Source organism: Leptosomus discolor, chromosome Z (assembly GCF_034619465.1).
Source record: "Leptosomus discolor isolate bLepDis1 chromosome Z, bLepDis1.hap2, whole genome shotgun sequence".
In the NCBI taxonomy this organism is placed as follows: domain Eukaryota; kingdom Metazoa; phylum Chordata; class Aves; order Leptosomiformes; family Leptosomidae; genus Leptosomus; species Leptosomus discolor.
The window spans coordinates 94,120,736-94,146,755 of NC_141419.1; the positions used below are offsets into that span (position 1 = coordinate 94,120,736).

At 40.8% G+C, this 26,020-nt stretch overlaps 1 protein-coding gene across 1 annotated transcript; it reads right to left on the bottom strand.

Annotated features, from left to right (window-relative positions):
* Positions 1-228: 228 nt before the first annotated feature.
* LMAN1 (lectin, mannose binding 1) lies at positions 229-25,422 on the bottom strand. Its single transcript, XM_086479549.1, has 14 exons — positions 25,230-25,422; positions 23,604-23,758; positions 23,411-23,518; positions 20,120-20,181; positions 19,395-19,494; positions 14,866-14,989; positions 14,425-14,483; positions 13,691-13,823; positions 11,928-12,121; positions 11,705-11,775; positions 5,762-5,915; positions 4,882-5,003; positions 3,179-3,247; positions 229-839 (listed from the first exon to the last, which is right to left on the bottom strand). Exons 1-13 carry the CDS (start codon positions 25,420-25,422, stop codon positions 3,211-3,213), a joined length of 1,512 nt encoding a protein of 503 aa, XP_086335675.1. The 3' UTR covers positions 229-839; positions 3,179-3,210.
* Positions 25,423-26,020: the final 598 nt, after the last annotated feature.

Consider the following 26,020-nt stretch of genomic DNA (forward strand, 5'->3'; position numbering starts at 1 on the left):
CGCACAGAACGAACCGAGGCTGCACCCAGCACATCTCTCTAACCAATGGCAGTCATCTCTCCAGTACAGGCAGAGCCTCAGCCTCTGGGTGCCGTTAACTCCTACTCTCAGGTAGGACTGAACCCAGACCTCAAAGCATTCAAACTTTCTGAACAACAGAGGGTAAAGAATGCTTCAAATACACTTGCTTGGATTTCATGGACATGTACCAAATTAAAAGGAAAAAGCTTACTAAAAATATGCATCTTTATTCGAATAAGGTTATCTCTGAACTCCAAGTATCAATTTACATTAGTCAGAAACAAACATAAGAAAATGTCAGCTGTTTGAATTTAAAAAAAAACAGTAGACAGTCTTCGGTGTTACAGTAATTGATGCATTGATAAACATAAAATTTTCTTCAAACAGGAAGTTATGTAATTTACAAACCACATTGTGAATTTTACTTTTGAAAGATTCAGGTGTGACCATGTATTTAATACACCCTGACCAGCACAATGAGGTTCTCTTGTCACTGCCAAATATTTCCTATTCATCCACACTTCAAATACAATGATTAGACTTGTTCTCCCTCGTATTGTCAAGCTGGGTTCCAAGATGTCTTCTCCTAGTCCCGAAATCTTACTTGATTAAGAGTCAAACATACTATCAGCATTGAAAGAAACTTCCAGTAGCCAGCCATAACAAGAGGCTATGTTGATTGACGAGTATTCTTAAAAGTCCAAATTTGTTGCTATCACTTCAAAAACAGACAGGACAAAATCTGAGCTGGGCAATCGGGAGCTTTCGTTTGATCCAGTGAGTGACAAGGCAATGATGGAAGTTCCAAGGAGAGACGACTGTGAAATGAAGCATGAAGCAAAGTTATCACTTTTTGGATCTTACACTTTAGTCCTGCTCCCTAGCACAAATATTTCCCAGTTGCACACCGGAGATATGTCAGATCTATTAGCATAAACACACAAGCTGAGCCTCACACTGAAGATACAATTATAGGTTCATGTTTTCTCCTAGACACCATCCCCAGCCTTCTCTTTTTTTCCTTTTCTAACAAAAGACAGAAAAGTATGGTCTGCTCCAGCTTTAAAACAAAGTTGTGGTTGGATAAATTTAAAGTCACAAAAAATACAGGCTTCCTCCAATTGAGACATTAGAGCTGTTGCTCATTGTACCAGCTACATGCACCTACTTATCAAAACACAGTTGCTAGCCTTCCTGTATAAAGGGTCTTGCAAAGCCTGCTGTGAGAGAAGGAGTTCTGTTTAGGTGTTGCACTGATGCAGGAAGGCTTGCAATTGAAAGCAAAAACACTTTACATTTTCACAACAATTTAAGAAAAATATATTAAGTTTAGTTCGAAGAGTCAGGGTTGTAATAGCTTAGACACAAGGCACCAAGTATTTGCTGGTGTTGAAAGAAATGAATGGATAAATTCCTATGTGTTATTCTGACTTATCTGAAAAGGTTTTTTCAGCGATTTCCTTCATCTATCCAGCAAGATTAGCTTGAGGCAATAGTCTCTCCAATTAGTACTGCAAAATCTTCTCAAATTTAGAAATTAATCTATTAAGCTATACCACTTACAGCATACTACATACTGCAGCTATGTAAATAGGTGTGTAGGCAGTATTGCTTTATTGGTATAGCACAGACAGCCACTTTCTGGACACTGTACTGTATTTTAAGTAACAAAATACATTGCATAGATTTATCTTTTCTCCAAACTGACAGGCACAATACTGAAGTGTTCTTCACTACAGCAAATTTGGCAACGTGTTGCACTCCAAGGGAGCAGACTGTAGGAATGCAGTAGCAGTATGCCAGGTTCCAGATAATTTTTGCAGATTCAGACAGATTAATAATTAGAAGTGAAACATCCTGATGCACGTGTTATTTTATAGAATTTAAAAAAACCCAAACAAACCTACTCTAACATACAAACTCAAGGACAAAGTTACCACAGATATATAAACAAGGCAAAATTAATTCATTCACATTCCTAATTTGGGCTATCTGCTTTGTTGCTTTCCTGAAGCAAATGTTCACCTGATAAGCAGTATCAAAACCACATGTTCAGTCTTATGCTTTTGATATTAAAGCAGGAATTGACACACAATACTGGTTCTACAATAGCTGCTAGACTAACAAACATATCTGAAGCAACAGCTTGTGAAGAAATGGGTTAACACTTAACATCTGTAATTCAGAATACTTGCCATGTCAAGATCTAAATCAAAGCATCTGTATTGGATACATGAAAGACACAAGACAGCTTTATAAAAGTAAAGACATATTCATACACTAAACATATCCTCGATAAAATTAGATTTGAAGAGGTATAAAGCAATGGTATCTTTGCTGAAGAAGGTCCACAAATCTCCGAACAAAATCACAGATAGACTTGAAACTACAAAAGAAACAAATCAGTCCCACAATATACTTGAAGAAACTACTTTATCATGTTTTCTCTCACTGCCTAAAACCAAAACCCAAAATAAAGAGATAAGCCTTTATTTCCTTGTTCTGTATAGTCTGTTTTCTATATCAGGTATCAACAGTCAGCCTGTTGAAGGGCCGTCTTTGTGTCCACATACTAAAGTGTTCAAATCTATATTTCATGAAGAGTTAGAATTAACTAAATTCTTCAACTGTTAAATCCAAGTGGTAAAGAAATGAAATGTTTATAACAAATTTTTAACACACACACACACCCCCCTCCCCCCAATAAAAACAGAGAAGAACAGTTGTTTGGGGGTTGATTTTTTGGGTGGGTTTTTTCCATTTGGTTCGTTTTGGTTTTTTAAACTGCTATGTCAGGACACTTAGTGGCAAGCTTTCTGCACAAATCATCCATCTGCAATTCTCATTATGAACAACCACCAAACCTGGGTGTTTCCATTCCCTCCTCCGTAATCTTAACAAAAGAGGAGGAGTACAGCATTGATCTTCCAGAATTTATGAGAAAGTTAGGTGAAAACATAGCCCTAGATAGGGTCCGCACTCGTCCCCTATCTAGTGTTTGCTCTGCTGCTGCCCAGTCTGTTTTTAACTTCAGCATTAACACTTTAAATGAGAACTCATTTTGTTTAACAAAATTCAATAATTTACAATATTGAAGTATATCAAACACTAAAATTCCCTCATTTACAGAAGTGTATAATTTTCTGTGCATACATACTGCTGTTATGTACACACAAAAGGAACAGGTCATCAAAAGAACTTTTTGGCTGCTGCTTCTTGTTGACTCCTGAAAGAAAAAGCAGGAAAGAATTCATTAAGTACTTACAGTATAAAACTAGATAACTGGTTTAAATAAGTATTTCATTTATTTGGGGATTAAAAGATTTCATTCCTTGCCAACCGAGACTTGGGGAAATCAAATATAAGTCGTAACACAAAAATAGGATGTATATTTTTCCATTTACAAAGGCACTGGTAGCATCACTATAGTTCCAATTTTGCATGAGACACAGAAGGAAACAAAACATTCTGGACAGAAGCCAGAAACCGTGAAAGAACATACGAACTGATTTTTAAAATATTTTAACTAAAATTTTCTAAAGCTTCTCAGTATCCGATTGGCCTAAAGATCATCATAGAAAAGTAAGCACATGCAACTAAGCAGAGAAAGAATTTACTTGAAATGGGATTTCCTCTTCCCTCTGGCACAGAACATACTTATTTTCTTAGTGGATACAGATACTGTGGATCAACCACACACAGATGCTAGAATTACAAGGGCATCAAAAGGAACTGGAGGGGACCAGCTCCACACTCGTCTCGGAAGCCATTTTTCCAGCTGATAGCATAACACCACAAATGTAAGAAACGCACTCTCTCCACTTTGTAGAGAAGCAGACACACAGTAAGTTAGTGCTATCAGCACCACTGGTCTTATAGCACTACTAGCTATCCTTCCACAGAGGTAGCAAACAGCATTTTCTCTTTGAAGGGCAATGCAGCTATTTTGGTCCCTGCTCCTTATCCTGCCTGGTCTGTGTGAGAGCAGGAGGGAAGACTACCAAGCATGTCAGTCCTTACTCTCAACAGGTTTTCCTTTCCATCAACACAAATTTAATTAGAACTTTATGACATTACAAGGAGGAGGACGAGAACAGAGAAAACATCTCAATTAGTTTAGAGAAAAAAAAGAAAGTCCATACACTATCAGTATCATATGCAGGAGGCAGATGAAGGGATATGTATCATAAAAAAAACGTTCACTGAGGAATTTGTAAGATGGGATAAGTAGCTTGTAGGTACACAGAGAAAAAAAAAAGTCACATTACATTTTGTTAAGATTATTAATAAACTTCAGTAAGTCCAGCAGAGGACCACAAGGATTGTGGTCAAGAGCTGAAGCACATGCCTCAAGAGAAGAGAGGGAGGGAACTAGGCTTGTTCATCCCAGACAAAAGGCGGCTTCAAGGGGTCTAACAGTGGCTTTCTAATACCCACAAGACATTAGAGAGGCAGGGACAGCTTCTTCACAGATATGGATAAGAAAGAGACACAACAGTCAAACTGAAACAGGGCAGATTCCCACTAAATATACCATGGCATGGAGGTGGGTGGAGAATAAACAAACTTCGTTATAATAATTAAACATTTCCAATGAGGTCCATAACAGTGGTGCATTTTCCAATCTTGGGGGTTTTTAAGACCTGACCAGTCTAAACACTAAGCGACCTGGTCTGAATTCAGTGTCGTCCCTGCTTTGAGCAGAAGGTTAAACTAGAGCCCTCCAAAGGTCTCTTCCAATCTGAATGATTGCTTGTTTTAAAGAAGATTAACATAATCATACCATTGCAATTGCATTTCCAGTCAGAAGTTCTAAAATCATTTGCCCTGTTGTCTTTAAACAAAAACATACTTACTTACCTATACATGATATAACCAATGAATAACACTGTTTGCACTGCTACAAATATGAAGAAGTGCACTGTAGACAAGCACGATGGAAACGGTGGCAAGTCTGGACACTTTGATTTCTCACTAGATGGCTGAAAAACAAAGAAAAACAGTATTTGAGAAAAAAAAGCAAAACACGCCATCAAAAGACTGTCATATGTAAGAAACAAAACAAGGTCTTTGCAACATGATCTAAAAAAAAAAAAAAAAAAAAAATCGGAACACAAGCAGAAAACATAGAAATGACACTACTTTGAAAAAAATCACATTCACTCCCCGTCTCACTTTCACCTTTCACCTTTATGTTTCTCAGACAAACTGACTGATGTTAACTTGACGGTTATAAAAGAAATAATAAATCTTTGGTAAATTAACAGAGAAATCAAGAACCTTCTATGGGGTAATAAGCTAATTCAGCTTAATTGCTACCTAGGCTACACTAAGGTGCTCTTGAATGTGAATGCAATCGTCTTTCACACTTAAGAGACCTTAAGCGGAGCCTGCCCAAGTTTCCCCTGATTAAAGCTCTCCCTTCTGTGCAGAAGCAATAGAGAATCTCCTCTGTACAAAGCTGTTAAGTAGGGGGACAAACACAAAAAAAGCACCCAGAAAATCTAATTGCTTGACCTTGTTTCCACAGGAAATTAGACTAAAAATCATGCTCTTTGTGCAAAACTTCTCATCAAGACACAGATCATGCAGTTAGGTCAAGGCAGTGCAGTTTTAGCGAAGCAGCTTAATGAAGGATTAATTGCTCTGTAAATTGCATTCTGGCTCATCCTAGCTTTTCACTAACAGCCAAATAAAGAAGTATTACAGTCATGCTTTACACTACCAGCACATAAATTACCATATTTCGTTGTACTAAATGCTCAATGTCCCTCTTTACTACATGAAGGTGTTCTTTGATGTCATTGAAGTGCTGAGTTGTTTCATAGACTCCTGCAGCAGAGCCAGGATGTTGAGCTCCACTGATCAACCTCAGAGTATCAGCCATGGAATTTCTGAAACAAGACAAACAACAAAACATTTTTCAGCACAGAACAGCTTTTCTACAAACAGCAGTTATTAAGGACATCTTTTAGTCCATTAAAATTAGTTTGTAATACACACTTGCCCCAAAAGGCAAAAAACATTTTTTCTACCTTCCAAGAATACCTATCAAGAAATAATTTCTTAAGCAAACTATGATTTTTTAAAAAATATTTAATTCCACTGACAGTTTCGATTTGTACAGTGCACCATCTCGATAAGTCACGCTGAAAACAAGATCGGGCGAATATTCTATTGCCAGACAGCTGCTTTGCCTGACTGATGAAGTCTAAAACAAGTGTTTTATCTGAGGCTCTTGCCAAGGCTTTAGGATAAGCAGAGTTTAATGCAATCTTTCAAGAAAACCAAAAGCTGTTTGAAAAAATAAATAAATAAATAAAAGCAGTCATGTAAGAAATAAAAATAAAGAAGAGGCTTTAGGGATAAGAAAAGATTTAGATACATCCTTGTTTCATGATTATCATTTATACGAGAAATTCATTTCCCATATGTATTGTCATAATACTTAATATTGTTTTCATGTGAATTCATTTTGCTTCTACAACAAATCAAATTAAATCCATAAAAAGTTGAGGTTCCTAACTAATTTCGTCTGAGGTAAACTAGTCAATGAGAGAAAAAAACTTAATCTCTAATCAATATGTTTATATAATTTTCCACTACTGTGATGTTTCTTTTCAGTTGCAAAGAGGATTATTCTACAGCTAAAATATTTATCATGTGAATGTTAATCTCCTCACTATTAACAGAATAAACAATCAAAATGTATGTCTTTGGATTTCTTTTTAAATTACTTAAAACTTCACATTTTGTTCAGATGAGAGCTTACTTCGATGCCTTCAAGGTGCAGCCCTAACTCTTTGTAAAATAGCCAGAAATTTATCATCGAATCACAGAACCATTTGGGCTGGAAAGGACCCTTAAAGATCATGTGGTACAATCCCCTGCCATGGGCAGGGACACCTTCCAGTAGATGAGGCTGCCCAAAGCTCCATTCAACCTGATCTTGAACTCTTTCAATTTTAACTTTCACATAAGAAAAAACAACTTGGCTTGAATACTACTAATTGAGTACACAGGCACCAACAACATATAATCATATTTGTCAGTGTTACACAAAATTATATTATAGAATTTTAAATGGCTCACATTCACGGTGAAAAAGGCAAATTAAGCATTGAAACATATATACACAAATAATCTTCATAAAGACGTTGCCCAGCTTTTAGCTTTGCATCAGTTGCTCTTCATGCCGTTAAAAATTCAAAAAACAGAACTAAAAATAAAATTAAAAAAACCCAGAAAACTAGTAAAGTCCATATCTATTCAAAGGCGCCGTGATAACTCTCCAGAAATAAAAATTGCAAGCATAGATAAGCTATAGTAGTGCTACAGCACTTTTGCTCTGTCATAAGAACCATGCAGCATGTTTAAACTACCTGAAGCAGCTACATACTAAGTCAACGCCACACACTAAATTAATCTACACAATTACATAAGCTGCAGGTACACCACTTTAACAAAGAGGCATTTAGTAATTATCACCCCTACTAAATGCTGGATTAACAATATACTTTTCTTCAAACTGAAAACTACCGTTTTTTCTTCAAACTATCACAAACACACAAATCAACTTAACATACTAGACTATCAGTATTCTGCATACTTCCCACATTACCAAAAAAATTCTTTTCATTTGCAGTAACAAAAAGATCTAAGAATTCACCCTTTCCTGATAGCTTTGTAAAAACTCAATCCCACTTCCAGCAGGTTAGAAGATCAGTAATTTTCCAGTTACTGCACTCTAGGCCAGATGGGGTTAGCCATGGATTTCTGCAAAACTCTCAACATTTACTTCAATAAGCTTGTGTTTAATACTGCAAAGTTACCAAAAGGGGTTACCAAAAACCAGCTGTTTGCTTCTGGAAGCCACTGCAAAAAAAAAAACCCTATTCAGAGCAGGTCTCACCTTCTCTCATTCTATGTTTCTGGTTTGGAACATACACAGACAAAATGAATGCAAAAACCCCCTCATCTGTCCTAACTTAAATGAGCATATACATAATCCAGAAACTATTTTATATTTTTGCATTGTCATTATATAGATTAAAGTAACTTGATTAGTAGTTACCTGTACTTTGAATTAGTGTTTTAGAAGTAAGTTTTCTATCAGATTTTCTTAAATAACCCATGCAGCCATCACCATAACCACTGCCCAATACATGCCGATAGTAATTCTGTCTATCCACATCCATCACACTATTTACCTTGCCCCACTATTTTCAGTGCTAGAAGACAATTGTGCCACTCATTTTGTTCTTCTCCCTCCTACCAGCTTCCCTATGTAATCAGCAGAAAATTGTGCACCCACCTTCCCCAAGACTGATCCATTTCTTAAAAGCAAACCAACTTCCCCAAATATACACGGTTTGTATCAAATTTAATTTCCATTTACTTTTTCATGAACAATACCATGCTGATAGTTTCTATTGTATGAACATGCAAGATTCTTCTGTAATCAGATGATTAAGAAATCCACAAATCTTGACAAGAAAATTACTTAGACAGTAAGTCCTTCTCCTCCGGGATGACCAGCAACACAACAGCGGGCTGTTCATTTTTATCTATAAATAAAACATTTCTTTAATCTAAGAAAAATATTAAGATGATGTTACGCAAACTCATACCTAATAAGTAGTCACTAAAAGGGCAGACTGCCAATGTTAACAAGAAAATCTAATTTACTTGCAAGGTATAAAGATTTGTCAAGATTATTAACATAAAAGCTTTCGTGGAAGAACAAGTGCAAAAATGGAAGCACTCTAATCTTTATTCTACAAAAATCTGACCTACTTAGATAAATCACAAGAGCTGCCCTTGAACTAATACAGGAAAAAACCGACAACAGTAGGAATTGTTTTTCTCCTTTTTTTAAGCCCAAGGTAAGGAATGCTTTAACTACTATAAATGAAGGGTTAAATTAACTTAAAGCCATTCCTGCTAAAGACAGCAATTGTAAAACATCTCAGAAACATCCCTACAAAACACAGGAATTTTCTCAAATCCATTTTAGCAGCACAGCACCTTCAAGTAAGATTTTTACTTCATTTGGTAACATAGTTTGAAAAGGTACCTCTCAAACCATTTTAAAAACTGCATCTTAAAAAGCAAAATTATTCATCACTTGGGAACTTGCAAGTGTCCCTGCAGATACAAAAGTTTTCTGAGGAAGTTCACTGGCAGAAAGTCCTCTGACAAAAGAACAAACCAACCAACCAAGAAACACACCCCATTTTCCTCTAACCTACAAGCAATGGGAACAAGATTCCTAAAATGGTCTACACAACACATTGGCACGTGAATAAAAACCAACACATTTCTGTCTTCACTACACAATGTGGCAGTAATTTAATAATACAGTGCTGCTTTTTTTTTTTTCCTTTTTTTTCCCTCCTCCCCTTAAGTACTCTATATGACGACATGTCTTGGCACCTAACAAACCAAGGAATTTTTAGTCACAGTTGTGTTTCCAGTATCTTCAAGGATGGAGACTACAAAACTTTCATGGGCAATCAACCTATTCTAGTGTTCAACTACCTCACAAGTTTCTTTTGATAGAATGGTAGGAGTTGGAAGGGACCTCTGAAGATCATCTGGTCAGACTCCTCCACCAGAGCAGGTTAGCCTAGAGCAGGTCACATAGGAACACGTCTAGACGGGTTTTGAATATCTCCACAGAAGGAGACTCCACAGCCTCCCTGGGCAGCCTGTTCCAGTGCTCTGCCACCCTCAGAGTAAAAAAGTTCCTCCTCATGTTCAAGCAGAACTTCCTGTGCTCCAGCTTGTGCCCGTTGCCCCTTGTCCTGTTGCTGGGCACCACCAAAAAGAGCCTGGCCCCATCCTCTTGACACCCACTCTTTACATATTCATAAGTGTTGATAAGGTCCCCTTCTCAGTCTTCTCTTCTCCAGGCTAAAGAGCCCCAGGTCTCTCAGCCTTTTTTCATATGAGAGGTGCTCCAGCCCCCTAATCATCTTTGTAGACTTCCGCTGGACTCTCTCCAGTAGCTCCCTGTCCTTCTTGAACTGGGGGGGCCAGAACAGGACACAGTACTCCAGGTGTGGCCTTACCAGGGCAGAGTAGAGGGGGAGGACGACCTCCCTCAACCTGCTGGCCACACTATTCTTAATGTCTACACAGAATTTCCTGCATTTCGGTTTGTGCTCATTGCCTTTCATTCTGTCACTGGGTACCAGTGAGAAGAGTCTGTCTCTATCATCCTCACCACCTCCAAAACCAGCTATTTATATCCCTTGATAAGATACCCCCAAGCCTTTCTCCAGGCTATACAATTCCAGCTCCCTCAGCCTCTCCTTGTACAACAGCTGCTCCAACCCTTTAACCATTTTCATGATCCTTCACTTGACTCCCTCCAGTATGTCCATGTCTCTCTTGTACTGGGTTGCCCAGGACTGGACACAGGACTCCAGATGTGGTGTCACAGTGCTGAATAGAGAGGAAGAATCATCCCCCTCAACCCACTGGCAGTGTCGGTGTAACTCAGCCTAGGATGCCACTGGTGGTGGCTCCTGTAAGGGTGCACTGCTGTCCAATATCCAAGCTCTTGCCCATCAGGATTCCCAAGCTCTTTTGTACACAACTGCTTTCCACCTGACTGGTCCCCTGGCTGTACCGATGGATGGAGTTACTCCTGCACAGGTGCAGGACTAAGGAAACTCAACTTTTTGTCCCCTTATTTTTCAAAGTTCAGGCCAAGAGGGAACATTAAATGTTTTCCAAGAAGCAATACTCTCTCAAGGCCTAGCCTTACTCTTACTGACAAAAAAGGTTAGTCTACAATGGAAATGGGAAAAAAAAAAAAAAAAAAAAGGCCTCTGCAAGGCTTAAGACTTGACATAAAACTCTAAATACTTCTTGTGATATACAAATCAGTAGCACTAACAGACCACTAAGGAGCAATAATCAATATATAAGCTTTAAGCAGTCACAGCAAAATTAGGGGGAAAAAACCCCAAGACAAAAATATAGGTCTGTATTGAAGAAAGAAGTGAACTACTTTAAAAAAAAAATTATAAAAATAAGCAGTAAATCTCAACAACTCTTATTACATACACAGACATTTTCAACTATACAGAACTACTTCTCAGAACTACTTACATGCTTTTTACAGGGTTGGGTTTTTTGTTTCGTTTTTATTGATTTTTTTAACGCTAAACAAAACCTCAACTATATCTCAAATATTATTACCTAAATACAATACTATAGATTTTATTAATAATATTACATAATAATAAACTTATATAACAGTTACATCAGGAGTACACTAAGTATATCAATAAGATACTCCAATACACTTTTTTTTTTAGGTTCACTAGGTATAAACGAAAGGCATTTATGCTTATGTTGTTATCAATACTCCAAAATCAGAGCAAAAAATTTCCATGATGTAGCAGGTTATCACAGCAGAAACTGATTGTTTTCACAGGGACTAGACTTACCTGTTGAAGTGGAATCTCATGATTAAAAAAAAGTAGTGAATTAGTGAGCTTAGCCACCCTAGGGACTTTCTTATAGAAATTAAATGTATAGAGAGTCATCACTAAGGAAATTACACAAATTTCAAGTTTGTCAATATTCTTCTACTGAAATAACAAATAAGATTGAAAAGGTGGAAAATACAAAATTCAAAACACAGCCTTAATATTTAGAAAGCATTTACCTCATTTCATTTACTTGTCTAATGACCTCTTCTTGAGTTTTCACAACTGTCTCGATCCCTTGCTGGGAAACCTGGTGGGATGTGGGGGCAGGGAGGGGGAGAAAAAGATCAACATATCTTGGAAAAAGCAAATCGATCATGCTGCTGAAATTAGGCTGAGCTATCAATCACGGCGCGTTTTTGGGGTTTTTTTTTCTTGTTTGGGTTTTTTTGTTTAATTTACCTGTCCTTGCTGACCTGGAAAACCAGCTCCTCTTTTAGCAATCTCATCTGTGACTGCAGAGACGTATCTCCTCTGCTCATCCAGAATCATATCCAATTGCCTATTAAGCTGTTTGATTTCAAGATGAATTCGATTCTGTCCCTCAAAGATTTGCATCAGTTCACGATCACTTACAGTTTCAAAAAGATCATCCGCTGATGAGAAAAAAGCACAGGTAGTTCTCACATACATGTGTACCTTGTAGGTTGCATTGTATCATTCTTCTCACACCCTTAAAGTTTCCACGTGGATATCCTTCTTCCCCATTTCTGATACACTTGGTGTTTATTTATCACATTGCCATAGCAAGGGATACCCAAATGGGATCAGGAACAACTGAGCAAAGACAACCACACATTCAAACACAGACTCCACCTTATAGTTCCTATTTCAATACTTGGGTAATGTGCAACATAAAATGGAAACAGGACACTTGTTATTAGGAGGCAGCTATCTTTGGATAAGCTAGCATTGTATTACCAACTATCCTTCAGAAGAGATTTGCAGGTATTAAGTAACAGCTACTTTTTAGAAAAACTAAGCTTTAGGGTTAGTAGTTTGAAATAGAGAACTGATTGCACATTTTGAGCGAGTTCCTCCGCATCTTCAACAACATCAGAAAGTCTCTGGCAAGAACATTATTATTTCTTATCAACGGAAGGCTGGACAATATTTCAAAAACACAGATGAAGATAAAATGGTGTAGGACCTTCGGAAAAGTCATCACTGTGCAAAAAAAGATGACAACTTGAAATTTCAGGTCTAGATGCCTACAGTACATTCCTGTTACGTGAGAGTTCAAACACAGCTAATTCAATCCACAAAAGAAAGAAACAGACTGGCTTCCATTACATTTTCAAATACGCAGATTATTTTTTGTCCAGCTCTAAAAAAAATAATTAAAAAAACCCTTTGAAAACCCAACCAAAGCAAACAAACAAAACCCCCCACCATGTTCCACAGCAGAACAATCAAAGTCAAAGCACTTTGGCTAAACACTCAAAGTGAGCAAAAGTCATTATTATAATTTTCCTAAATTAAATACAATTTTAAATCAGTGGAAAAAAGCTGTTCAGTCTGAAATATCTTTAAACCAAAACTTGCTGAGAGCTGCAGACAAACAGTATCAATGGCTTAAATTTCTTACCAATAGCTTAAAATGTAAAAATAAAGGCCACAGTTTTTAAGAACATCAAACTGGAAATTTGGTTATTAGCCAACCTGAATACCAACACTGAATGCAGCTAATGCTTACCCATCCAATTTTAAAGCAAGCATTAAAAAGCTTTTCCAAGTAAGCACATGTTCCAGCATATCCACTAGTCCAACTTTAATAACCATCCATAAAACAAGATGGAAAAAAATAAGTTTGTTGTGAATGTGATAACAGACAAAAAGATGACCTTTCAAATACATTTTCAAATAACCAAAAAGGCCATGCTTCCTTAATCATCACTTTACAGAGGGATGCATGACCTTCTCTCCCTTCTATTGTTCCATACAGATCCTCACCATTCCCACGTTTCTGTTCGTTTGTCTTGTTCTCAATCCAGACATGACAAAAGCAATTTCATATTTCAGAAAACACTTTAAAAAAAAAGGATCAAAGATTCTTGAAGTAATTAACATCAGTAGGAGATTTGTAAGATCAGTATACCTAGCTCCGAATATCCCAGACAGCAAACATTTTCCTTAATAATTGAAAAATCGCTCAAATAACTTGCCTGGCTGTCCTTGCACATCAGGATGCTCCTTCTGAAATTCTTCTTTCTTTTTATCCAATTCTTGTTGAAAGTGTTCAAACTCCTCTTGATATTTCTCTTTATCTTTTTGAGGAATTTCCGCATCTGGTGTTGGCTTTAAAACATTATCAAAGGGGGGGAGGAGATTGTTTCATGTTCTCCACCACTCCTATATAACCTAGTCTCCAGTAAGGCTCTTCAGATTTCAGATTTGAAGACATAACACAATTAGTGGAGCACATTAATACATTAAGTTGAAGTGAGAAACCAGGCATTCCTACGGAGACCCCTAGCTTTTTCCTGATACAAGCGTACTTTCTGCAATTAAAACAAAATCAAGTTTTACAAGGACAGATGCTGTCTATGCAGTACAGAACTGTTCTAGAGATATGGGAAGTTTAATACAAGAACAGATTATTTGTCCACTTTCCAAACAAAGTGTACTTTTCAATTCGTTTTCTCTCAATGTTTTGATTTGACATCAGGATTTCTGTTGATTCAGTGATGCTTCAAGAATTCTGATCTTGAAAACATTAATCAAAACATTATCAAAACATTACACTATCAGTCTCATTTTTCTAAAACAGATGACAGCACAGCTACACGCCAAAATCCTAAAAAAGGGGTGGCAAGTACGACTTCACAGGAAATACCATAGTCTGGTACCACATATAACACACAAACATATTTTACTAATTATGCATAAAGATGCTTACTACTTCCTTCCCAGGCTCAGTCAACTGGAAGGTCAGAAAAGACAGGACATCATGATCATCTGTATTCAATGACAAAATTAAAAAAACACTGTAAATTGCTACTGCTACACATTACAAATCCTGGTACTTCCGAAATCAACCTTGCACTTGCAAAGGATCTTCAGACGACAGCATCCTCCCAAAGTCCTCCCAAGAGTTTATGAAGTGGGGAATGAGACTGCACAATGTCTTTGTGAGGACAAATTGAAAGTCCTTCTGCTCTAGCCAGGAAAAGGCCTAAGCGTACCAGTAATTTGGGAATGGTAGAGGATTAATTACATCATCATGGTCAAAAATTGGTATAATGGATAAACAATATCAGTAAAAGAAACCAACCAAACAACCTCTCTTGCAAGCCCTGCAAGTCCCCACACCATTTGTCACAATTTTTAACATTTCTACCTGCAAGTCCCCCTGTAGCTGCAGATATTCCAAAATATCCTTGTGATGGCAACACCATATCTTCCACTTTCGCACAAAATTCATAGTCTTCTTTATCTGGAGTAAAGCCATTGTTAATTAATACCTAAAAGGATAAACACAATTTTTACCACATAAATAAATCTATTTGTGCAGTTTACAGTAATGGTCACAAATACAACTTCGCAGGTAATTCAGCAATGATACTAGAAACCAAAACCGATCTATTTTCTGAAAGACACTTTTTACAAAGAAAACGCATAACCTTTCTATTTTAAAAATGAAAAAAAAAAGGCCTGATTCAAAGTTCAGCATAAACAAAATTCAAGATTTTCTATTCATCGCCTAAGAGGACATACCACATAGAATTCAGACACATATAAAAATGTATTCATCTCAGTTATAACAAGCAGCAAGACAAATTACTGTGTGAAAAGGAACACATGGGGAAAGGGATACCATCAGGAGAGGTAAAGGTAAGCCAAGGGATGGCACAGCACCGCCTGAAGATGCCAATGGGAGCATTTACGCTGTTCCAGGGAGCACTGAGGGTTTAGGAACACATCTGAAATGCTTGTGCACCAACAAACACACACAGTGTAAGCAACAAACAGGACATGCTGGTATGTTTCCAAAACTGTGCTGTTATTGGTATTAGTGACACTTGGTGAAATGAGTCCCACATCCAGAGTGCTGGGATGGAGGGCTACTGACTGTTTGGAAGGGACAGGTGAGGTGGAGGTGTCTGTATGTAATGGAGAAGTTTGACTGTACAGCCCTTACAGCTAGAGATGATGTGGTTGAGAGCCTCTGGGTGAGGACTACGGAGAAGGAAAACAAAGCAGATGTCATTGTGGCATCCATTATTGATCACCCAGCCAGGATGATAGCACTGAGGAGTATAGGCAATTAGTAAAAATATCTGCATCAGCAGTCCTTGTCTTTATGGGAGATTTCAACTTCCCAGATATCAACTGGGAATACCATACCGCTGTGACAAGCAAGTCTGGGAAATACCTGAAGATGAAGGTAACTTCTCATCACAAGTACTCAGTAAGCTAACGAGGAAAGATGCCCTTCTAGACTTGTTTGTGAATCGAGGACTCGTGGGTGGTGTGACGGTAGGTGGCTGCTTTGGCCACAGTGACCATGAAATGGCAGATTTTAAAATTTTTGGTGTAATGAGAAAAAAGGTCGGCAGAGTTGCTACCCTGGCTTTCAAGAGAGCAAACTGTAAGATACCCAGGGACCTCATTAGCAGTGTCCCCTGAGAAGCTGCTTTTGAGGGTTTAAGGATCCATGAGTGTTGGAGCGTTGGTCAGTTTTTAAGAACCATGTTTTTGCTTTTTTAAAAAAAAAAAGGGAGGGAGAATCTTGCACAGAAGCAGGTAACCCCATTCTGTCAAAAGTCAAGCAAAGTCTAGCGGGGCAGATAAACAGCTTGGCTGAACAGTGAATTCTCTTAGAACTCAAGAAGAAAAAGAAACTGTATGATCTCTGGAAGTGAGATCAAGCTTTGCAGGAAGGTCAGAGAGCTATGGTTCGTATATGCAGGGAGAAGACACAAAAGGCCAACACTTGAGTTCAAACTGGCCAGTGTTGTATCAGACAGTAACAAGGGCTTTTTAAAAGTACATTAATAGCAAGAGGAGGTCCAAAGAAAACGTTCAACCAATACTTGGTGAAGATGATCACCTGACAAACAGGTATGAAGAAAAGACTGAGGCATTCAACTCTTTTTGCCTTAGTCTGTACTAATACTGATACACCTTGGGCTGCCTGGTCCTCTGAGGTGGAGGACCACAGCTGTAGGAGCAGTGACTTTCCATTTCTGGACAAGTATCACCTGAATGTTCACAAGTCCATGGGGGTGGATGAGATTCATCTCAGAGTACTTAAGGAGCTAGCAGATGTTACAGCAGGACCCCTCTCAACAATCTACTAAAGGTCTTAGGAGTCTAGGGGGGGGCCTTGCTGACTGGAAGCTAGCCAATGTTATTCCAATTTACAAGAAAGGCAGGAAGACCCAGGACACCACAGAACTGTTAGTCTAACCATAGTGCCTGGAAAAACTACGGAGAAGATCATACCGAGTGCTACTGAAAGGCATCTAAAGAACAATGCAATCATCAGGCACAGTCAACATAGGTTCACAAAGGGAAAGTCCTGTCTAACTAATCTGATATCCTATGATAATGTTATCCACCTATAGCAGATAACGGGAAGGTGGTGGATGTAGTTCTGGATTTCAGTAAGGCTTTTGACACTGTCCCTCACAGTATCCTTCTGGACAAGTTGTCCAGATGAGCAGGTTCATGGTGCGCTGGGTGAAAAAGTGGTTGAACAGCAGGGCTCAAAGGGCTGCAGTGAACGGGGCTACAACTGGCTGGTGACCAGTCACCAGTGATGTTCCTCAGGGCTCAATTCTAGGGCCAGTGCTGTTCAACATTTTTATCAATGATCTGGATGCAAGAGTTGAATGCACCCTTATTAAGTTTGCTGATGATATTGAACTGGGAGGTGCTGTTGTCTCAAGGAACAAGAGGCCTTGCAGAGGGATCTAGATAGATTGGCGCACTGGGCAATCATCAACAGCATAAAATTTAACAGTAACAAATGTTGGATTCTGCACCTGGGACAGAGTAACACCAAACACAAGTATAAACGAGGAGAGGAGTGGCTAGGGAGCAGCCCTGCAGAAAGGGATCTGGGGGTACTGGTTGATGGTAGGCTTGATATGAGTCAACAGTGTTCTCTGGCAGCCAAGAGGGCAAACTGCATCCTAAGGTGCATCAAATACAGCATGACCAGCCGGTCAAGAGAGGAGATTATCCCACTGCATTCAGCATTGGTGCAGCCTCACCTTGAGTACTGTGGGCCCCACAATTTTAAAAAGGATATTAAGGTATTTGAATGCAGAGAAGGGCAACAAAGCTGGTGACAGAACTGGAAGACATGACCTGTGAGGAGTGGCTGAGGACTCTGGGCTTTTCTATTGGGAGAAGAGGCTGAGGGGCAACCTCATTGGTCTCTGCAGCCTCCTGAGGAGGGGACGTGGAGAGGGAGGCGCTGAGCTCTTCTCCCAGGATCCAGGGACAGGACACCTGCGAAGGGCTCAGAGCTGCACCAGGGGAGGTTCACGCTGGACGTCAGGAAGTATTTCTTTAGCAAGAGGGTGGTCAGACCCTGGCACAGGCTTCCTGGAGAGGTGGTGGATGCCCTAAGCCTGTCAGGCTTTCAGAGGCATTTGGACAATGCCCTTAATGTGTTGTGACTTTGGTCAGCCCTGGAGGGGTCAGGCAGTTGGACTGCGTGATCCCTTCTAAATGGAATTATTCTATCCTAAAACTGATCATGGCTTAACAGTATCAACTCTGGTTCAAGAATCCCTGACTCAGGGATCATTAAAGGCCAGTCTATCAAAAGTATACATCCCAATAGGGTTCTGGGCAACACAAATTTTTCATCTGACCTAGAAGAGTCATCCCTTACTGTTCTCAAGATAATTCTAAGCTTAAGAGAGATTCGCTTTTCCTCCACGGATGCATGTGCAGAACTGCTAAGGTTAGCCAGCAACATTTGGGCCAGAGGAGTTCCTAGATAAGGTGTCAGGGACCAGGCACATTCAAAGAGAGCAACGTTAGAGTCTAAAATTTAATTTTCATTCAGAAGTAACAGATAGCTTTTACCATTACAACACAGTACAAGGTCCACCCTCTTTTAGGTGCATTCATGTTTACTTTTAGAGAAACTTTTACTACAAAATGACAGCTGTGTGTTTTATAGGTAATACCTATGAACAGAACCTTTTCAGAAGAAATCAGAAGACAAGAAACACACATTTCATAGCTGTCACAACCCAGCACCACATTAGTAATTTTCTCTCCTTATCTAGAAAGGATTCATAACCATCTACATAGTATTTAGGAGGTCTTGAAGACTCTCTTATACCAGCGGTTTTCTATCTTCTTTAATCTTCAAAGTCCTACTATTTCTTGAAGGTGGGAAGCCTCAAGCAGCAAATTTAAATGTATTGTCAAAGAGTGAGCTTCAGTCTCTTAGTCACATTTCAAGAACCTCTTACAATCAGCTACAAAACCCTCTGCAGCTCTCGGATCAGGCTGAGAAATAACGTTCACGTCAAGGAGCTGCTCAACCACTTTTAAGCTGAAGAACAGATGCTGGCTTTGGGACACCTCTGCATCGAAGTCAACAGCAACAGAAGGGTCTGAGCACATATGAGTACATTAGCACAAGTGACTAAGTAACACCAGAAAAATCAGCAACCCCTGCTGTGCAGCTCAGGAAACTACAGACACTCTAATGTAGCTAAAAGAACTTGTCTAGCATTCGAACATACTGCACCTGCTTCCAACTTCTGCTACCGAGCTCAACATTTTCAAGAATACTGGAATTAACATATGGGTTCTTTGGGTTTTCAAATAGTTGCAACAATCTCACACTTAGAAAGCTGAGAAACATGAGTAATTATGTTACTTCAAAGTACTTACAGTCAATGTTTTTTGGTAGTATGTTATCTTTACACGAACCGGATAGGGCTTGTTACGGAAGTCCCTCTGACAGGACGCCAATGCTTGCGTGGAACCATCACTACACAAGAAGACAACTTGCATAAAACTGTGTCTTATGATTTAGCAGCTAAGACAAAAAAGCATCAATGTATCACTGAGCAACATCATGATAGTTTTTCAATATGCTAGTTTTTCAAAAGCTGTCCCACAACTGCACTGAGCTTTTCTGAAGTCCGGGATCAATAGTACCAGATGCTTTACACAGGAACAATATAGACAGAATGCAGTAACAGGGAAAACCAGAGAATCCAAAAAGATGTCAGTTGTGCTGTTGACAATAAAAGATCAGAAATCAAAATTAAACCAATTAATTTTAACAACTGGCAATTACTTTTCAGTTAGTCACTTCTGTCAGTTATTAGCTTTGTGCAGAAGACAACCCTAAGCAATGAAGAGGTAAAAAGTGTGTACGTCCATTTATCTGAGTTCACTCATCCCAAAGGGCACATGCCATTTAAATAGCCATCAGTTGCCAATTTCTGTGCTGTTACTGCCAAAACAGTGTTTTAACAAATAGAAAAACTCGAATGTAAAGCAAACCAAAGTTTCATATGAAAGAAACCTTTAAAACATTTCTCAAAGAGTTTCACACATTTCATCATTCAAAAGCAAACATTTATCATCAACATTGAAAATAAACTTACTTCTGATGGTCATACAGAAGTTTTCCATTGTTGCCTACAACAATCACTCCAGGATTGTTTTTCTAGAAAATGAAACAGCAAGCAAATGGAAGTTTAATTCGAAGTGAAACATAAGTAACATCACTGATAGCCTTTCTGTGATCAAGCACCCAAAGTCACTACACTACAGATACACCACTGTTTTTATTTCTGTACTTTGGATTACATAAGCAAAATTACTGAGTAACACTGTGCTATGCTGCATGCTCTGCAAGGGACTGCTACAGTCTTTGCATAGTTAGGGGCGAAAAAACCCACACAAATTAAGTTCCTGGATATATTACCAATTACCATAATTTGACAAATACAGAAATATAAAAGCCACAGATAGGAGAAATTCACATGTAGTGAAGATACAGATCTTGAAACTAATAGATGACTTAACACATCCAACTTCGGCTACATAACATTGACAAAAATATCCAAACGCTATGTTGACATCCTACTGACCTTGTCACAGTCGTTAGAAAAACCTCAGAAGCTGTGTCAGAGACTAAACAAAGTCTGTTGAACACATTCCCAGTTATTTAAATTGCTAGAGGACAAGCAAACCAAAATGATAACGGCAGAACAGATTACAGTGCTGTTACAGATTACAGCCTCCAGGAGTCTATGAAGTGAACTACAGTTTTTACAAGAGCACAAGATTTCAGAGTCAATCTCCCCCCCTCAACATTTCAGCCCATCATCTTCTAAAGTGTACGGGTTTTGGCTGCACTAGAGTTAAATTTCTTCACAACAAATTGTATGGGGCTGTGTTTTGGATTTATGAAAACTGTGTTGGTAACACAGCCCCAAGGCCTTTTCTGCTTCTCACAGTGCCCCACCAGCGAGCAGGCTGGGGGTGCACAAGAAGCTGGGAGGGGACACAACTGGGACAGCTGACCCCAGTTAACCAAAAGGATATCCCAGATCATATGGCATCATGCTCAGCTGGGGGACATTCAGAGTTACGGCATTTGTCTTCCCAAGTCACCATTACACCTGATGGAGGCCTGCTGTCCTGGAGACAGCCGAACACCTGCCTGACGATGGGAAGCAGTGAATTAATTCCTTGTTTTGCTTTGCTTGAGCACACAGCTTTTCCTTTACCTATTAAACTGTGTTTATCTCCACTCACAAGTTTTCTCACTTTTACCCTTCCTATTTTCTCCCTCATCCCACCGGGGGGGAGTGAGCAAGCAGCTGTGTGGGGCTCAGCTGCCTACTTGGGTTAAACCACAACACAGAGGAATATACTGTCCCACCAGAGATTGCCAGCTCTTAAGAAAAGAAAACGAGACTCAGAATTAAAGAATTCAAGAAATAAAGTCCTTCCCAATTCACAGTGGTGGGATAGGGTGATCGTTTGTCTTCAAATAACACTACAACCAAAGTATCTGTTTCTTTTCCCTCATCACAGAGACTGTGGTAACAACAGAACATTACACTGGTATACGGAAACACACCAGTGTTTCTACTTCTCAGCAATGGAGATTGGTTAGCTGACACCAGTATCACCTGCTCAATACCACTGGAATACTTTAAATTCATCTTCTTACTGTTTATTTCAGTTTAACAACAGTAATATTGAATCAGTTCAGAGCATACTTGCACACATTCTGCACAAACCATGTACAGTTCCATTTCAAAGCGTTCATGAATGCAACCCAAGTCTACCTTAGAGCATAGCAGATAACTACTAACAAAAGTATCCAATACTAATGGTTGACAGGCAGTCCAGTTTCTCCTGGGGATCACGTCAGGATGCAAGCACATACAAGAACTTGAAAGATAGTAGGGAATTCTAAGTGGGGAATAACACCTCTTTTTTTTTTTTTTTAACCTCCGAAGGTCACAGGGAAGATGTGCTGTACACTGTTGTGACATTCAGTGTGGTTCTTACAACTTCAGGTCTTCAAAGCTATGAAATTCTATTTCTTTTTTTATACAGCACTTGTCGCTACTTCTACAGAGAAATAAAAACTCAACTGTAGTATAACCTACAGCCTTAGAAGGAAGAGAAGAAAAGGCTTTGCAGTTTTTAAATCGGCATCATAAGCAGGGTGCTTTGAGTTGCCAGTACTAGACTAAGTCTACTTCTGGATGCTAGCACATTAGGCTGAGGAGCAGCTACAGCATCAAACATCTTCCAGCGAACACACGGAAACAGCAACAAGATGATTTTCTCCATACTGGGACTGAAGAAAGTAACAGGTTGTCATTAAAAAAAGTCTTACAAACTTCTGTATTTAAGACACGTCAGATCAACATAGGCATGACAAAGACTTTTGTTTTGACTAGAAGTGACACATCATCGCTTTCTAAAAAAACGGTTTCACACCACACTGATTAACTTGTCATGATCAGAGTCCCAGTGCTATCAAAGTTCTGGCAAACAGTGTTGTCCACATACTGGTTTTGGTAGACAGCATCTTCAGCCAGCTAAATGATGCCAGTGTCCATATCCATGCCAGAAATCAGAAAAAAAATGGAAAAAAAGGATTTAAAAATTCTTAGGAAGTTGAATAATACTCTAATGCCTTGCCTTTGAAGATCAGAAACATAAATGTCACCTTCAGTCTTTCAATTTCTATATATGATGAAGTTCACTGTATCAAAAGCCATATGTAGAAAAAAAGTTTGTACACCTATAAAAATATATCTAAAATATCTAAAAGCAAGTCAAAGTAGTGCAGGAAAAGCAAGAAAAGCAAAGCAGACCTACTCTGTATTGTTAAAGTTTCCCAGGATCATTCTGGACTGGAAATTCAAAACAGCAACTGTCACCCCCATCTGCTACAGAATTTTTGCGGCCAAACGATTCAAGGCAGATTTGTTCCAGGAAAAAGCGCATCTCTGAAGACAGATATAGAAATTCGTGTTTCCACAGTGTTATATTTTGGTACAATGTGCCTCTTCTAAAGCATCCATCTTCAGATAGATCAACATTTCAAATTGTATGTGGACATTCGAAATTTCAGCTTGTACATATGTACGTGGCATTTTCCCTCCAAACCTAACACATGAACCAATGTTCAGTAAAGACTCATTATGTGTTATGCTTCAACTTTCAGGCTTAAAAAAAAAAAGTGTGAAAAAGTCTGGTAAAAATTCTGTAATGGAAACTTGACTATTTTAATTTACCTCTTCGAAGTGAAGGAGGGGAAAGAGTAGAAAAATAACATCCTGTTTTTTCCACAAAGTTTTATGTACAAAACAAGCAGGAAATGAATTTATAACCTTTGCTAGAAGAGTTTGCTTCCAACTAACCTTTCCGTCATTGTCGAAGGAATCAAAGAAAATCCCAACGCCATTCCATTTATCGGCTGCCCCGAAAACAGGACCTTCCAGGCCTTGCTCTTCTGTGAACCAGATTGCCTATTCCAGAATCAATTAAGAGTCATGAGTCAAGATTCGCTTTCTAACGCATGTCTTTTTTTCAGTTAGATCAAATTCTTAATACCAATCCATCAGCTCCAATGCGGCCTCTTCCTGTAACTCGAAAGGTCACTTCGACTTCCCAGTATTCAAATATTGACTTGTTTTTTGTCCACACTGACCCTCTTTGGCTTTTCAAAGATGTTGTTATACGAATCTGATCTGCACTTGGTATAGCATCTAGAAAGGAAAGGAACCAACGCTGAATATGTGAAAGTATGGCAAGCACTTAACTAGCCAATTAACAAATCTTCTAAACTCACAGAACTTTCTGGTCTCCTCAACTAGAGAACAGTTTTGAAAATAACTTCTTAGCGGAGTATTCAACCACTCAAAAGCAGAATAACCAACCCAACCCCCCCCCCCCCCTTTACTTTCCACAACTTGGTCACTACTGCTTTACAGAAGACCTCATCACCTTCCCTTTGGGACCACAGCACACAACTTCAATAGAATATTGGTCTTGCTGTTAAGACACCTATTAAATTAATTTAAAAAAAAATCCAGTTTAGCTTTCTGCTGTATCCCACATGACTTTACATATCAGAGATTTCTGTTCTGCTTTCTAGAAACAGATATTCTGATTTTCTGCTTAATAGTTTAAAAGAAGAATAGGCATGAGTTCAGAGAGAGATTCATTCACTTTTATTACAGAACATTTATTTTTGTGATTATCTGTTTAAAAAAGCAGGAAAAAAGCTCATCTACAGACAGTCTCCTTCATGTCATTTGTAGCACAATGTCAAGCAAGAATCAAAAATTAACACTCAAGAATGAATCAATATAAACTAAATTAAAGTCTGCCAAAAAATAAAAACGCAGCAGAATTTGCTGCAGAGAAACTATTCTAAGGTAGAAACTTATGTGCAGTCTGTATCAATCCGTTTTACACGGGGAGGGACTTAGGAAGACTGGATGCCTTTTGGAGTACAACCGAGTCCTTAACGAACGCTACAGAGGATCCACGAGCTGCAGAAGCCACGCTCGACACAGTTACGTTTGCCAAGGCGCCTCTTTTCAAGCTCTCGCACTCTGGAACCCAACAGGGCTTCCAGGCACACGCAGGCACGAGCAGCTCGCTCCGGCTGCCCGCTGCGCGGGGCCGACCGCCGCTGGCCAGCAGTGACACATCATCACTCCGCCGCGGTCCGCGCCGCCGGCAGCCAGCCCCTCGCAGCCACCGCAGCGGAGGGAAGGCCGCGGGCTACTGCGAACCGCGGGTCAGACCACCCGGGGGAGGGTCTGCAGGCATCCACCGCCATCCCAGTGCCGCCTCTGGCCCTCCGGAGCTACGCTGAAACCCGTAGGACAGGCCCCGAGGGCGGCGGCACGGACGGCGCCGGAGCCCGCGGGCCGCCTCTGCCGAGAGGGGCAGCGGCGCACGGGGCGGTGGGGCGAGCCCGGCTATTCTCTCTTCGGGCAGCCGCAGGCCACCGGAGCCCCCGCCGCTCTCACACGATGCCTTGGCGGCCCCCAGGACCCAACCAGGGCTGACCGGCCCCGGCCACTTTCGCCATACCCCCAGCTCGCCGGCCACGGCGGCTCCTCCCCGCACCTCCCCCTCAAGTAATGAGGGCTACGCGCCCCCCGCCAGGCCGGCCACACGGCGGGAACATGGCGCGGCCCCGCTCGCCCCCCGCCCGGCACTTACTGCCCGTGTGCACCCAGAACGGCACCGTCCCATCCGCCTGCACCAGGTGCGGCCCCTTGAAGCTGTATTTGTACTCAAAGCGGCGGTGCGGCAGAGCTGCTGCCGAGCCCGCCGCCGCTGCCTGCCCGAGGGCGAGTAGAGCACCGGCGAGGAGGGCCGTCGCCAGGCCGCCCCGCTGCGCGCGCGCCGCCATCTTGGCCCGTGCTGTGGGACGCCGGGCACAGCCAACAGGGCGCCGCCCGATTGGCCGAGCGCGGGGGCCGAGCAAAGGGCAGAGCGGCGTGGCGCGGCGCGGGTCCGGGGCGGGGCGGACAGGGGCGGCCTCGCGCCGCCGGCAGCTGGGCCTCGCCCCTAGCCCACCGCCCTGGGGGGCGATAGCACCGCCCGCCCCGCCCCGCCCCGCCCCGCCAGCGGGGCCCGCGAGGCGGAGGGGCGAGCGCGGGGAGGCGGGGCTGGCCATGGCGCTGCTGAGGGGCGGTGGGAGGTGCCGCTTCTGGGTGGAGCGGGCCGGGCCGGGCCGGGCGTCCACCACCTAGTCTTCCGCGCTGGGGGGCGTTCCGCTGTCCAACGGGGCGGGCTCAGGCTGCAGAGGTCCCGCGGGATGGCTCCGTGGGAACGACGGGGGTGCGCCTGGAGCGCCTGGGAGGGAGCCGGGCTGGTGGAGGCGCCAAGCAGCGCCGGGTACGTGTGAGCCGCCGCGAGAGCGGCGCTGCAGGGGTTGCGCCCCGTCCCGTCAGGGCTGGCCGCGAGGCTCCGCAGGGCCGCGGCGGCGAGGGTGGCTGTGGGATCGC